Consider the following 15,038-nt stretch of genomic DNA (forward strand, 5'->3'; position numbering starts at 1 on the left):
GATCATCTCCACATTCTTCAGGAAAACCTAAAATCATCAGCTAGAAGGTTGAGTCTTGGACACAGTTGGGTGTTCCAACCAGACAATGAGCCCAAACACACATCAGAAATGGTACAGAAACGGCTGAATCAGGCTAGAATTAAGGTCTCCCCAAATTCTTAAATTAAACCCAATGAACAAGCTCTGAGCGGTGATAAAGAAACAAGACAGTTTAGCTGAACTCAGCCAAGAGGAGTTCCAACCAGAAGCTTGTCAACGGAAACCAGAAGTGCCGAGTTGAGGTGAAAATGGCCAAAAGACGTTTGACCAGATATTAGCATGTCTGTACGGATGTGTTTGAGCCAGCAGATTAGAATAAATCTGTAGAATAACATGATTGTTTTTGCGTGACAAAGACGTGTTTCAATAATTTCATCACATGAAATTCAGAGTTTTAGGAATCACTAGAAACTCAAGACTGCCGTGATAGACGTGGTCCCTGTGAGCGTATGGAACTTTTGTTTTAGTGTTCATCAAACTGTACCGTTGATGTTTCTGCCCGTAGTGATAACTGCTGATGAGATTACGTTGTCCCGTGTCGTTATTTCACTTTATTATTCAAGCAGTCCTCCTCTTGCCTTTCATTGTTTGTGTTTTACCCAGAAGTCTCCACAAGGTGGCGGAGTCAAGGCAGTGTTTTTGTAGACCAGACAGGTAGAGTTGGTCTCTATGTTTCTGTAAGGACACCTGTGAAGTGCTCAGGTGGCTTTGGTCTGCCTGTGGAGTTTTACTGATTACATCCTCGCCGTGTGCAAGAGGACGTTTGTGTTTCTGTGTGTCGGGTAGCCACAGAAATTCATTTTGCCATGTTGAAGGTGGTCCTGTGTTTCGCCGAATGCCTGTTTGTTGCTCAGAGCCATTCCCTGAAAGTCTGTAGAATGTTAGTTTGTGCTTTGGAGCTGATTTGCTGCTCGTACGGCTGGACAGGGATCAGTTTTTAGCCGCGTGATGCCTACGCTTTTGAAATATGCACCTCCTTGGCAGGTAACCAAACCTCGTGGTTTCATCACCCTCTTGTTTGTTTGGTGAATGTCTTTCTTGTTGCTCAAGGACACCCGGCAGACCTTTTACCCGATTCTCCATGTTTACCAGAGTTGTTTCCTCTGTGTGCTGTGTTGCACTGAATTTGCTTAAATGTAAGTAGAGCTTGACTGATGCTGGATTTTCAGATGCTGATGTTGGTGATATATATATTATATTTAGAGCCTGGCTGATACTGTTGAAATATATCAGCCTGTCACAGATGTATCGGTAGCAGCATATGTGTTGCTTTTATCATGTTATAGTTTGTCCAGTTGAGCAGCTCTGACTCCATTGTTTGCGACACTGTCTGCAGCACATGCAGCAGAGCACATGTCACACCTGAGTGGATGGTGGTGCGGAGTCAGGTGGTGTCTTACAGTGACCACATCATTTTCCCTTTTCAAGATAACTAACGTATTTATATGAGCGACATCAGCCAATATGTTGACATGAGAATTTATTACTTCATAAAATCAATCTCGGACCCAAACATCTGGTTTTGTTCAGGCTCCAGATCAATAGTCGGAGTCATACTGAAAAGGGAACATGATGATGTCATTGTTTATCTTTCCGGCAACGTATTTGACCAGCTAGTTAGCAGCTTGCTAAGAAGACAAAGCTCGACTCCGCACCACCATGTGTGGTGGTGCCAGAGGAAAAGTTGGGGTTACCAAAGTCAGTCGGGTTCATCCTCTGTGGACCACGAATGTCTGCACAGAATTCAATGCTGCCGTGTGTGGACACTGCCTGCAGTTCAACCGAATGGCTTCTCGGTTGCAAAAATTAGTGCAGAATCTTTGGTGTTTAGAGAATCTGGTGTTTTTGGCTGCAGACGGTGCTGTGAGTGTTGTAAGCAGTGGAGCCGCTCTGCTGGAGGTTTTCTGTCGTACTTTCTGTAAAAGACTTTTTCTCATATTGGACGACGCATACGCCGATAGCGACAAATCTGTTAAAGGCCCATATCAGCCAGCTGGTGAATCGATGGGGCTCTAAATGTAACCGTGGTTTACTGGTAGGTTTTTAGCCACGCTAGCAGCATGGTTCTGGTTTACAGGAACTGTCCTGATCACTGCAGATATGAACTGTCTCCACACATTGAACCCGGGTTTCCATTCCCTCTCCAGTTACTGATTTCACCCAATAATCCCTTCCTGCCTTAAAGTGTCTAACACTGAGAATTAGCATCCGCATCCGGACAACATGTTGGTAGATTCCAGCAGTCGCCAATATTGGAAAGAATAATTGCAATTTGAACGATTGAAAACAATACCTGAAGACTTTTGCTTGTTTTTTCTTCTACAGGGTTTTTTTTTTGTAAACAATTGGTCTTATTTCTGGTTTCTTCTTCTCCGTTGATTGCATAACGTCGTCAGTACCGCCATCTTCTCACAACTCTGAGCAAATGAATTCATTCACATTTTTAAAGTACGCTTTAAGATACACAGAACCTTGGCAGACGCTAAATGGTGGCAAGTTGTAATGTTGGAATAATTCACGTTTGAACGAGTGCTGAGAAAGAATCATTCACAGGAAGCTCTGCTCTTTTTTAACGTATGAAACCCTAAACTGTCGGTTTTAAGTTGGAAACGCTCGGCTGTGGCGTTAACTGCTTATTTTGCTTTTTATATATCTTGTAAAAAAAAAAAGCACCATTTTGAAATGCTAACGAGCTAAAACACAGAATTTTCGTTGGAGGGGCTCCTCATGTTTATGACGCAACGCTGCAGAACTACCGTCCCAGTTTGTTTCTGCTGCAACTGCACTTCCAGGCTAATGCTAGCTAGCGTGCTAACATGCTAAATATTAGCATAGCGCACCCACCGCATGCATGACGACCCCAAAAAGGTTCATTCTGATCCAGGAAAAAAAAAAAAAACACTCCCTTAATAAGAACAGATGTGAACAAGTCTCTGTGTACAAATGAACTCAGTTTAAACTTTTTTAGCCAAAATATTCACAATAAAAAGCTAAATGTGTGGCATGTAAATGGATTAATGAGAGGATTGATACCAAACACCTCACTGTGATGCTAGCGTGGCTAATAGCGACTCCTTGTTTTATTGTGAAGGGTCCACGGACGGTTGTGACGTCGTTGGTCGTGTTAAATGCTCTCGATTCACAGCTGACAGTTTGTTTAGAGTCAAGCAGCCAAACTGAGTCACACTGTGTAGCTACCGTTAGCTAACGTTGAACTATTAGCACTGGGCTTCTGCGTTCTCACGTTTTTCTGTGTTACATGTACCAAAAATGCTTTCATTATTAATCACCGTACATCGGAACATGCTTATGTGTGGGGTCTTTTTGCCGTCGAGTATGTTTAAAAATATGAGAATGCTAAACGACGATTTGGAATTTGCAGAAGAAAATAATCTGTTTTAATATTGACGACAAAGCAAGTGGGAGGCCTGATGTGGCAGGAACGGAAACACAAAGAGAGAAAATAAGCTTTTATTGCAAACAATGGTGTAAAACGCAGCTGTTTACAAAATGACGGAGAGTGAATTAGTTGTGCCACAGGTGAGAAAAAAGAAAACTGATTTTGATTGACATGAATGTAACGAAGCGACCTTTTGAATTTGAAGACATTCCCATAAATATTTTCATATATAAGCTCGCCGTGTCTGTGTCTCATTGTTTTATAAAGAAGAAGAAAACATCTGTTCAGTTTAACACTCACCAAGATTCACATATATTCAATTAATCATTTACACACAATCAATTAACACAATCACACATCGACTGTTTAGTTCATCAAGTGTGTGTGTGTGTGTCTGTGTGTTTTATTAACCCCTGAAACTCCTTTTTTTCTCCTTCGTTTTACTCCTGTGTGAGTCGTGCACCTCTATGGAAACAGCACAACCGTGGCCAGTACTCGCAAGAAGTCAAAAGTGCCTTTTGTGCAAATGACAACTTTATAATGTCATAAAAAGAGAAAGAAAAAGCAAAATTTTAATTCCTACAATTACTTATTTTACAGAAATTGCAAAAACGTGCCCATAGCTGCTTCCAACACCAGAAAAACTGTTGACTTTGTGTATTTTACTATGTTGTTCTCACATCTGCTCAGAGGAAACGCTGCCTGCAGTTCAGCTGGAAGATCCCAGAAGGTTTCACTGGCTGCAGCCGAACCAGTCGTGGACCTGTTGTTGTTGTTTTGTTGTTGTTGTTGTTGTTGTTGTTTTGGGGTGTCGTTTTGGTAAATTTAAGAGACATGTAGACGTGAGATAGTCGTGAGTTTGAAGTCTAGATTTGGCAATTTTAGAATTGTGCAACACAGATGAGTAGTTCAAGGACCACCGGAGAAAGTTGTACATCTGACTCTTTTTTTTGCATTTTAACAGCTGCTGTCATTCTGTCCGTTTGTTTATTTTAATGTCATAATGATTTCCTGGCAGAACTCTACGTCACAGAGGAGTTTATGTATGAAAATCTTTCTGTTTTTACAGTTTCTGGATCTGATAAAAACCTGCAGCTTTTAAAAAACCATCACCCCTTTAAACACTTTACCCACGTTTCATGCTAACCCAGACCTGTTGGTGGTGCCAGAGGGAAAGCTGAGTCGGTCGGGTTCATCCTCTGTGGACCACGAGTGTCTGCACAGATTTGAATGCTGCTCTGTGTGAACACTTCCTGCTACGGACGGCTGCTTGGTTGCAAAAGCAAGAACAGAGTCTTTGGTTTTTGCAGAACCTCGCTGGAGAAAACGGTTTGTTTTGGGTGAATTTTTAAACTAGAATAAAGTGATTTTGATATAAAATATAAAATATGACGATTTTAAGTTTAGATGGAGGGACGCCACAGATGAGGCGTCCAGGAAAGTTGAATATGTGGCAGTCTCTGATTTTGATTTAGTCTTATTTTCAGGGTTCAGAGGTTTATTATTGTCACTGATGATCTGTAAACGGAGTCCCACAGGTCCTCCATGTGGCAGGACTGCAGGAAAAACTCTGCTGCTGCTGCTTCCACACATCAGGACCACATCTCTCTGATTTAGGTCATTCTGTCTTCAGTCAGCTTTCCTTTGTGGTCATTTAGTCTTTAGTGTTTGCTTTGTGTGTCATTTCTCTGTCGCTGTATATTTAGACTGTTTTAACATCTCTTTCTGTCAATTTCCCGTCTTTCTATGATTGCTTTGTCTCTCCTGATGGTCTTTTTGCATCTTTTTTGGATCACTTTATATCATTTTTTTTTTTGTTTTACATGTTTTTGTTATAATTTTCCAGGTTTTGTGTTCATTTTTGACTCTTTTTGGTCATTTTGTACTCACTCTGCCTCTCTTTGTGACTATTGGACATCTTTTTGTGGTGCTTTTATTTGTTTTACGGCTGCGTTTTGATTGTTTTTCCATCACGGTTGTGTTTTTACGCGTCATTGCAGATGTTGTGCTGGAGGAGGATGGTTTCTGGGTTTGTCTCTCGCTGGTGGCTTGTTTCCTCCTGGAGCGCTGGGCGGCCTTTTGTCTTGTCCTGTAGAACAAAACATGCAAAAAGTTCTCCTCAGTGGATCAGTTAAAGTGTGAGAGCTACTGTTGAACTGATTAGAATGAAAGTACAGCAACGTAAACGCATGAATTATTGAACGAACCTCCAAATGTAAAATGCTGAACTGATCAGCACGTCTGTAAAACTATGAAAATGCACTTACTTTATGAAACCTCGAGGCACAAGCATTGCCTCAGCGAGTGCCTGTACGGGCTCTGAATTTAATTTATTATCAACAAATCCTGTTTTTTTAAAAAATCAGAACGTGACTCAAGTGAACATTTAATTTAGAAACGAAACTAAAGCTACAGGCGACCCAACCCGACGTGGGAAACTTTCCAGAATAACGTGTCGGCCGGCGTGTTTGCTGCAGCGCCGCCTTCACAGCAAACAGCTGAAGCAATAAGGCGAAGTCACACACGCCCAGTTCAAACAGTCGTCATGAGAAAACTGATTCCTCAGGTGAAGCCACGCAGCAAAGTCGATGACTAACAGTTTAAATCACACGCATCAGGAGTCAGATGTTGGAAAAGCAAACGGAGAAATGATCAGGATTTGGTCAAAGATGCTAAAGACGAAGCATTAAGACGCTGACAGGTGGAGAGAATATCACAAGAATAAGAAAAGAGGAGTCTGAAATGAAGACCAGGTCCAGAAAAATACTCGTCTCCTAAGTTAAAGAATTAAAACTGAGCTCAACCACTCAAACTAAAATCAGTTTATTTTGGTTTTTGTGTTTTTCACACTATAAAATATTCTACGTTTTGTTTTATTGTGACCTGCAGCTACGTGTGGTTTAAGAGAATCACTAGATGACTTCTGCTTCATCATTTAAAAAATATAAAAAAATAAGAGCTCCAAGGTGCTTCTTTTTTCTTGACATTTCTAAAGATGTGAAGTTTAAAGAATTATATTCTTGTCTTTAACCGTCTGAACTCCAAAATCGGGAGGTTTGAGAAGCATCTTTTCAAACAAATCGCCACAATTACACCATTTATTAGATCCAGAAACGGTAAAAACTGAAAGAATGATTAGATTTCCGTCTTTTCTTGAGCTGCTCTGGGTATAAGATTAAATGCAATATTTAATCAAATTTTAAAAAATTTCAAAAAATAAACCGTTTGCTCGAAACAGATTCTGTAAAAAACTAAAAATTCTGTGTTCCTCATCGCTACCGTGGAGCCTTTAGTGACTCCGCTACGACCCGTAGTGATTTGGCAAAAAATCTGAAATGTTTGGCTGAAGTGCAGGCAGTGTTCACACAGTACAGAGGAGACTGATTCAAATGTAAGAAGGTATTTTATGTTCAGAAATGTGGAGCCAGCGTTTGTTTTCTTCCAGCGTTGGTACCATCTGTGGACACTCCCTGCTTTTGTCAATTTTTGCAAAATTAGTAATAATTAATAATCAACAAAATTCTACTTTTGTACATTTTGGCTGCGTCGTGCTGCACTGGAGACATTTTTGAGTTGCTTCTCCTTCTAGTCCTGGTTGTTCTGTTTCCACGGAGCTGCAGGACTTTATGTTGGAGTGAAAAACGAGGCCACAGTGAAGAAAAATGAGAAATAAAAAAGCTGCTCGGAGTCCAGAAGGTTAGCGGGTGTTTTGGTTGACTGCTGAACTGTTGAACTGAGCGAGTGGATTTAATGATTTTATGATTCCAGGTTTTGTTTTACTTACTTGTCGCGTGTGCCGACGTAAACGGGGCGGCTGGAGGCTGGAACTGAGCAAACTGGGGCGGACTCCACCACGACGGATGGCCCATGTGGGAAAAGCCAGGCTTGGAGACGGGCTGGAGGAACGGCCGGATGGGGGGGCGACCTGGACTCTGGGATCTGGTCCGGTGTCTCTGCCTGGAAAACTCTGGTAGTTGAGAGACGGGGAACGGAGGGGACGGCTGTTAGCGTTTTATCGTGCTGTAAAGAGTCATGTGCTGCGAAACGCTCGTTAAATCCGGCTTTACAGTTTTTACCTTCGTGCGTGACAGACAGAAGATGTTCTGGAAAAACTTGCTTTGTTTTGTTCGACTTTCTTACAAATAGATTTGCAAAAGCAGATTTCTCCGTTCAGTCCAATCAAAGTGTTTAAAAGTAAACCAACAAAATGTCGTGTTAGAAGATGTTCCCGCGGTGACGACGGATAACTTCACAGCTCGTGTTTCACAGTTTAACAAAGACACGCAGCTTGTTTTAGGTGTAAAGCTTGATGCTCTTTAACATCAGATTAACAAGCAAAATGCTCAGACTTGTGTGTAAAAACTGTGGACGGTCTGAAAAATGTACCAAATCAAAGCTTAAAATGCTGATATTTCGTTTAAAAATTCACCAAAAATATAAAGTGTGCGCTGAATGGATTCTGTATAAAATAAAAAATTCTGCGGGTCCAGTCGTAACTCTAAAGCCTTCATTGACTCGGCTGCGATCGACGCTCACGTAATTAAAAATCAGAGACTTTTTCGGCTGAACTGCAGGCGGCGTGTCTCCAGAGCAGATGGACAGAAGTCGTGGAAGGTGAATACTACATCGTAATCATATTTGCTAATTATCATTGAGTATTCTATGATGTAATGTGTGCGCCATTTTTAACCGCCTTAATGAAAGGCTGTAGCCGGGTTGCATCACCTGACCTGAATGCTGTGTGCTGATTGGCTGAATGAATGTACGTGGTTTTGCTAACGAGGAGCAGCTCTGCCTTGAAAACAGCGTTTTTCTTTATAACAAACACATTTAAGCTTCAGAACGTGTTACGAACTGGAGAAAATCAGTTTGTTTTCACTTTGTTAATCTTTGCAAACTCTTCAGGTCTTCAGGTCTTTTAGGCGCCTGTGAGGCTGTACTTGGACGTTCTGATAAAATCGTTCCTTCGTAGAGATCAACATACCAGAATCAGGCGGGGGTCCAGTGAATCCGCCACTCGTAGGTCCACCTGTGAGTGGTAAACAGGTTGCAGTTATTCAGGTTTGACTCTCAGAACATTACAAAGCTGCCATCAGAAGGAGTTTCAGTTTCAGGGCTCACATGAGAACCAAAGGAGACAAACAACAGCCGCCCCTGAAGACCCCCCGGTGAAAGACACCAAACTCAGCATCTACGAGGGTCGATCGAAAAGCTACGAGTCTGTGCCGATAAAAATCTGCACCGGATGCGTTGTTAGTGTCCTGGTGCGGCGGCGCTCTGCTCCCGGCGCTCGGACGTCCTGTTTCGTAAACATCCGAGCACATTCTGCGATGGGCGCTAGCTTTCCTACACAACACGGCAGCTCGAGTTTCATTTTGGGGAAGAGGAAGAAGTCGGTTGTGTTGCTGCGGCCAAAAGCTCACGCTGTTAACCGGGTGCACCGCACACGGGAACATTCACAAGCCGCCACGCCGCCGTTTAGGTTGTCTGAGTGTTCTCCGGATGTCACAGCAGAACGCTGCTTCCACAGTCCAAACTGGGAGGACCAATTCTACCACTTCAAGGGTAAACAAACCAGTAAGCTCAACCCTGGTGCTCTTACTGTGAAAAGACGTCGTTCCTCCTCCTGGTGGGAGCTGCAGACCCTCCTCTGGTCCCCGTGGTGGTCCAGTCCGAGCTCCACAACCGCACACCAACCAACCAGTGGTCCAAACGTGTACGACACGGGTTGTGATGAAGCACACTGACAGCTGATGATTCCACTTTCCACTGTTTGCCTCGTTTATGATGCATTGTCATTAATTTGGCCACCGGGACTGTCCCTGTGGTCGGTCTATCGGTAATAAGCTCATTTCTCTTGGTTAAAGTGAAGTTGTTGCAGGTTTGATGTACGATCTGGTTCCCGAAGTTCATGTAAAATACTTTTTTTGAGGATTTCTTTGCGAGCTCATCGTGTTATCAGTGACTTTTCTCGCTTGGTTGTAAATTCATACGAAGCCTTTTCGGCGTCTCAGCTAACTATTTAACTAAATTAGTATTTTTTTTTGCTATTTCTGGAGCTTATTATGATGATTTCACTGTTTCCAAACCCCCTTTTCTCTTGAGAAACCAAACAACCTCGACCAGCCTGCGTCTCCAGAGTGACGTGCTGTTGTTCAGTTCTCTTTACATTCTGTTGTCTGTCTGCTGTCTCCTGTTTCTGTGTAATTTTTGGAGCTAATTACGACAAAGTTGGCTGCGAAGGACCTGATGTGAGTCTGTGTCACCAGAATAAACACCTGCCTGGTGCGTAATAGTACAAAGTGCATGCACCGTCCAGAGTCCCTGAACTTTTTGATCAACCTTTGTATGTGAAAAAAAATAAATAAATCGACGTTTGCTTTGCAGAACTCACCAGATGCAGCATTTCCAGGGTTCGGTTCTGCAACAGGATTGGACATTATTGGCTTCAGTATTCCTTCATAATACAGACATCCCAGTGAATGCACCTGCACACTCACCTGGTTTAAGTAAAGGCAGTCTGGCCTCCACAGGCCGCTGAAGGACCTCCATCAGATGTTCCTTCAGCGCAGCAGCGAACGCCTGAGCTGCCGTCACCTTCCTGGAGTCCAGGTTGACTCGAGGTACGTGAGGCTCAAACTTTGTGACTTTGGGTAAGTTGAATGAAGCCTGTGAGGAACAAGGAACAACAACCTTCACTCAGTTTTTTAAACGTTTCCTTCCAAGTCGCGCTAACGTGTGGCGGCGACGTCCACCTGCAGGAAAGCCGGGGTTTGGGATCCGCTCAGCAGACTGTTGATGTCTTCTCTGGCTTTCCTCATCTGCTCGCCGTTCTCCGTCAGCCTCTTGGTCAGGCCCTGAAGCTTCGTCCGTCCGGCCTCCAGCTCGCGGTCGACCTCGTGTTGGGCGTCGCGTTCGTCCTGAGCCAGCAGCTCCTGGATCTGCTGATACACAGCTGACAGCGCTGCCTTTCTTTTGGCTGCTGCGTCCTGAGTGAAAATACATCCAGAGACAAGTACGTAACTCGTTTTTTTTGTCTTCAGTCTTTTGCGTAGCGACTGACAGACATCTAACGGGTGAAGCTTACCGTGAGCTTGCTCTGAGCCTCGTCCAGCTGAACCAGGGCTGCTTCTGTCTTCTCCATCTTTGCGCTCAGCAAAACCAACTTGTCTCTGAAGCTGGACTGCGAAGACAAACACACGACACAGATTCTGCTTTTTATATTCCACCGTCTGTCTTATTCTGCTCACTGTTAAAATGATTTTGCTTTACGGTTCAACTCACGTCACATTTCCATTCAGCACATCTAAACAACACAAGAAACACGACTCAAACGTGTCCAACACGTTCTGATTTAAACATTAACCCCCTGAACCCCAAAGCCTGCCTCTGTTTGAGCTGTGCTGCATTTATTTTATTCATCAAGTGTTTTTATTTTGTTCTCTAATCTGATCTTTAACCTCTTAAGTCTGTTTCCATACTTGTCTCCTGGATGCTTTCTGTTTTTGCAGCTCTGATAAATTGCATCACTTTGGCCATTTTTTAAAAGAGAAACCCTCTGCGCCTCAAAACAAGCAAAGTTTGAAAAGCAAGTTCACATTTTAAGAATCTCCAAACTGACTAACACTAAGGATTGTTGGTTTTCATCGATCCCTGAGCTAATCGTGCAAAGATCTCGACCAAGCCCTGAGAAAAACATCTGGGTATTCAGCTCGCTGTGCCAGAAAAACGGCAAACTATCTGTTATTTACGCTGTCAGTTAATCTATTGATTTGTTTTCTCGCGTCATCATTTAGTTAAAAGGCCAGAAAACAGTGAAAAGCCCAAGACCACGTTCTGAAAATGTGTCGTTTTACACCAAAGATGTTAAAGTTAAATGTCATAGATGAAGGACACCTGAAAATATTCACATTTAGTATTCTAAAATCCTTTAAAAAAAAAAAAAAGTCAAACTGTTAAATCACTTATGAGAGTAGTTGGTGATTAAGTTAATCGTTAACAGCTAATTGAGTGACTGACTAATTGATGCAGGAAGTGTGTTCGGTTCTGTTGAGAAAAACAACCAGATTTCCTCAACAGCACTTTGTTCTTACGTCTCATTTAAGTCAAAAAAAATCGGACTCTGAACTGAATCAACGAGTCGACGGCTGACGGTGACAGTAAACTAATCTGTAAGTCGGCTTTACAGCGACGGAGCTACAAGCAGTAAACACAGAAGTGACAGCGTGAACAGCACAGAGGTGATGTTGGTGTGCTGCCAGGTGTCAGGCTGTGAAGGGAGTGTCCTGCTCCATTGTTCAGCTCCGCTGCAGCCCGTCCACCGCTTTCCTACAAAATGAAACTCAGGCCTTTGTTCTCTCAAAAGATCATTTGCTGGAATCTGAAACTAAAAGTGTCGAAGTTTCACTGATTCTTGGAAATGAAAGTGATCGTTGTTCAAGTAAAAGGGAAGAAAATCCACAAAGGTGCCACAAAAACATTAGAAACAGTGAAATCCTACAAAAGTAAACAGCTGCAAAAGAAATAACCATAATAATGATGTGAAAATAACCACAGATACCTGTTGAATAATATTTACACTTTAGGCTTGATTTTTAAGTTTAACATGTAAAATAATAATACGGATTTTATTTTACTAGTTATGTGTAAAAATCTATATAAAAAAAACAGTTGTAAGGAATGAATGACTTATTTATCCCTAATATGCATCATTTTCATTGTAAATAAGATCAAATATCTGCAAAATGATATTTTTTGTTGCTGCTTTGAATTCAGTAAAAACAAAAACGTGTTTGATGATTTTTTTAAAAATTTTAAATTCAATTTAACAAAACAAACAAACATGTAAAATACAGTTTAAAGCATTATTTATCATTCTTTAATCAGAAACCTTTTTTTAATACATACATAAAACTACAGTATTGTTTGCTGATTAAAACTAATTTTAAATGGGTGTTTTTGTTTTTTTGTTTTTTTTTACAGTAAATCATTTAAAGAAGGATTTACCACTTTGTACAGTTTTGCTCTGTTTTTAACTGAATATTATTTATTATCTCATTTATCAGTTTTAGAATCAGAATATAAACAGAGGCATATTTCTGTGATTTTAGCAGATGTTGTCTATAATTGATCAAATCAGAATTCGTTCACAAACATGTCACAGCTCCGGGCAGGAGGCTGCGGTACCTCCAGGAGGCTGCGCTGCTCCTCCGGGCTGCTGAAGGAACATCCTCGGTGGGCCTGCTGCAGACACAGGCTGCAGATGGGACGGCCGTGCTGGCTGCAGAACAGCTCCATCAGCTTGTGGTGGTCGGGGCAGATGCGCTCCGACAGGTCGCCCACAGGCTCGCTCAGCTGGTGGACTCGGAAGGTGGGGTTCTCCCGGTGAGGCCGCAGGTGCTCCTCGCAGAAGGAGGCCATGCAGGTGAGGCAGGTCTGCGCCGCCTCCGCCTCCATGCACGTGTCGCAGCGGATCTTGGGCTCCTTGGGCTCGGCCACGCTCGGCTCTTTCGTCGGGTCTCCGGTTCGGCTCCTGAAGGTCTCCACCACGGTGCTGAGGACCGTGTTCTTCTTCAGCTCCGGCTTGGTGGCGAACACGGTCCGGCACTGAGGGCAGCTGTAGGAGTCCTTCCAGGTGGCCAGCAGGCAGTCCTGGCAGAAGTTGTGTCCGCAGGGGATGGTGACCGGAGTGTAGAAGGGGCTCAGACAGATGCTGCAGGTCAGCTCTTCCTCCAGGCTGAGCAGAGAGAACGGAGCCTCCTCCATGGCTGCCATCGTCACACTGCAGGAGCCAGAAACCAAACTGAACTCACATCACCGCTCCCAACTCAGCTCATTTGCTTAATGCAACAGTGCACAGACGTCATCCCTCTAACAGCCCTCCTTTTACCTCCACCTACCTGTGCTGTCAGTGCAGGTAACTCCAGCCAAGTGGTGTGACTTCAGTCTGGCTGTGTGATAAGACTCATGAGCAGCGCTCCCGCCCTCTGAGGGCACTGCAGGTCAAACATGCTGGGCTCCATCATGTGAGCGCTGACAGTCATTTACCGATCATGCAAAGCGCTGATATGGAAACCCAACAGTGACAAGACAGTATAGACAAGTTTGTATTAAAGAAAATCTGCGTAATGAGCTTGAATGAACGTTTTCATGCTCTAATAGTGAGAATAAACCAGTTAACTGTTTAATGAACATAAATCCAACACGTCCTGCTGATTTCTGCAGCTCTTTAACTCTAAAACAAAACACTTGCATTGTGTTTTGTGGCTGTTATAAACTGAAGCTGTTAAGGTGTGACTTCCAGTGTAGACACTCAGGAGCCAATAGTCATCCAGCTCGTGTAGCTCCGCCCCCTCACTGCTACCAGGTGAACCATTCAGGTTTATCTACTCTCTACAGCTGCTCCTGCTAAACTCTAAAATGTCTGAGCCACGAGCAAAACTCACCGAATGTTCTGCTGTCGGCTGCACGAGTGAACACGAGCGTCTTCATGCACTCCCAGCACCTGAGGACACGAACACCCAGCAGATAAGTTTTATATTTAATAGTAGTTTCACCCCGACGACAGGACAATCCAAAGTGTTAGCAGGTTGGGTGGCTAATGTGGCTAACGTTAGTGTTTAGCTTTTCATTGCGGGACATTGGGAGATGGTGGAAACTTGAATTCAAACCACGACTGGGTTACCATCTGTTAGCTTCTCTCCTGCTCTAAGGTACCGTTCTCATCACATCGTCTGACAAACTCACCAAACGTGAGTTAAAAACAGCGAATTCAGAGACATTTTCACGTAAAATTAACCTCAAAAAGAAAGTTAGAGGCGGTAGAAAGTCCTCATTCACGTCAGTTTTAGCTGCCCAATCACAGACGCAGTGGGAGTCTTCTTCCTGAAGGGGGCGGAGCTAACAGCAGCTCAGGAGTTATCCAGTGATTCTGGCTGCATGTGAGATTTAGGGGCACCTTTAAAACGTGACTGCACTCTTATTTATTTCTTTGCTTTCCTGTACAGCAGACATTGAGTTTTGACTGAGAAACATCAGATTAAACGGCGACATCTTGAAGAATAAGTGTTGTTTTCAATGATCACTGAGGGCAACTTGGGCTGCAGGTGGATCAGTGGTTAGCACCGTGGCCTCACAGCTAGAAGGTCGCCGGTTGGCGTCCCGGTGAGGACACCCGGGATCTTCCTGCGTGGAGTCTCCATGTTCTCCCCGTGCAGTGTGGGTTCTCTCCGTGTTCTCCGGGTTCCTCCCACAGTCCAGAAACATGCTGAGGTTAATTGGTGATTGTAAATTGTCCGTAGGTGTGAATGTGAGTGTGCTTGGTTGTCTGTCTCTAAGTGTAGCCCTGTGATAGACTGGTTACCTGTCCAGGTGAACCTGCCTTCACCCTGAGTCAGCTGGGATAGACTCCGCCCCCCATGACCCTGGTGAGGATGAAGGTGTAGAGATGATGGATGGATGGACTGAGGGCAACTTTAAAAGGTCAGTAATAGTGGTTACTCCTAAAGAAGACAGCGATGGAGGTTTGTGTTGTCGTCTGCTTCACTGCATGTAGACTTCAGATAGAAACTTGTGATGCAGCTTTCTCCTCTTCCTCAGT

At 43.4% G+C, this 15,038-nt stretch overlaps 1 protein-coding gene across 1 annotated transcript; it reads right to left on the reverse strand.

The window, feature by feature from the left end:
- Window positions 1-5,272: 5,272 nt before the first annotated feature.
- Window positions 5,273-13,297, reverse strand: LOC103355863 (E3 ubiquitin/ISG15 ligase TRIM25-like). The gene is made up of 8 exons (XM_008279795.1): window positions 12,626-13,297; window positions 10,527-10,622; window positions 10,195-10,428; window positions 9,940-10,108; window positions 9,834-9,860; window positions 8,424-8,468; window positions 7,224-7,406; window positions 5,273-5,528 (listed from the first exon to the last, which is right to left on the reverse strand). The coding sequence occupies exons 1-8, from the start codon at window positions 13,211-13,213 to the stop codon at window positions 5,431-5,433; spliced, it is 1,440 nt and encodes a 479-aa protein (XP_008278017.1). The 5' UTR covers window positions 13,214-13,297; the 3' UTR covers window positions 5,273-5,430.
- Between the last annotated feature and the right edge of the window lie 1,741 nt (window positions 13,298-15,038).

This window comes from Stegastes partitus, unplaced genomic scaffold, assembly GCF_000690725.1.
Source record: "Stegastes partitus isolate 25-593 unplaced genomic scaffold, Stegastes_partitus-1.0.2 Scaffold170, whole genome shotgun sequence".
Classification (NCBI taxonomy): domain Eukaryota; kingdom Metazoa; phylum Chordata; class Actinopteri; family Pomacentridae; genus Stegastes; species Stegastes partitus.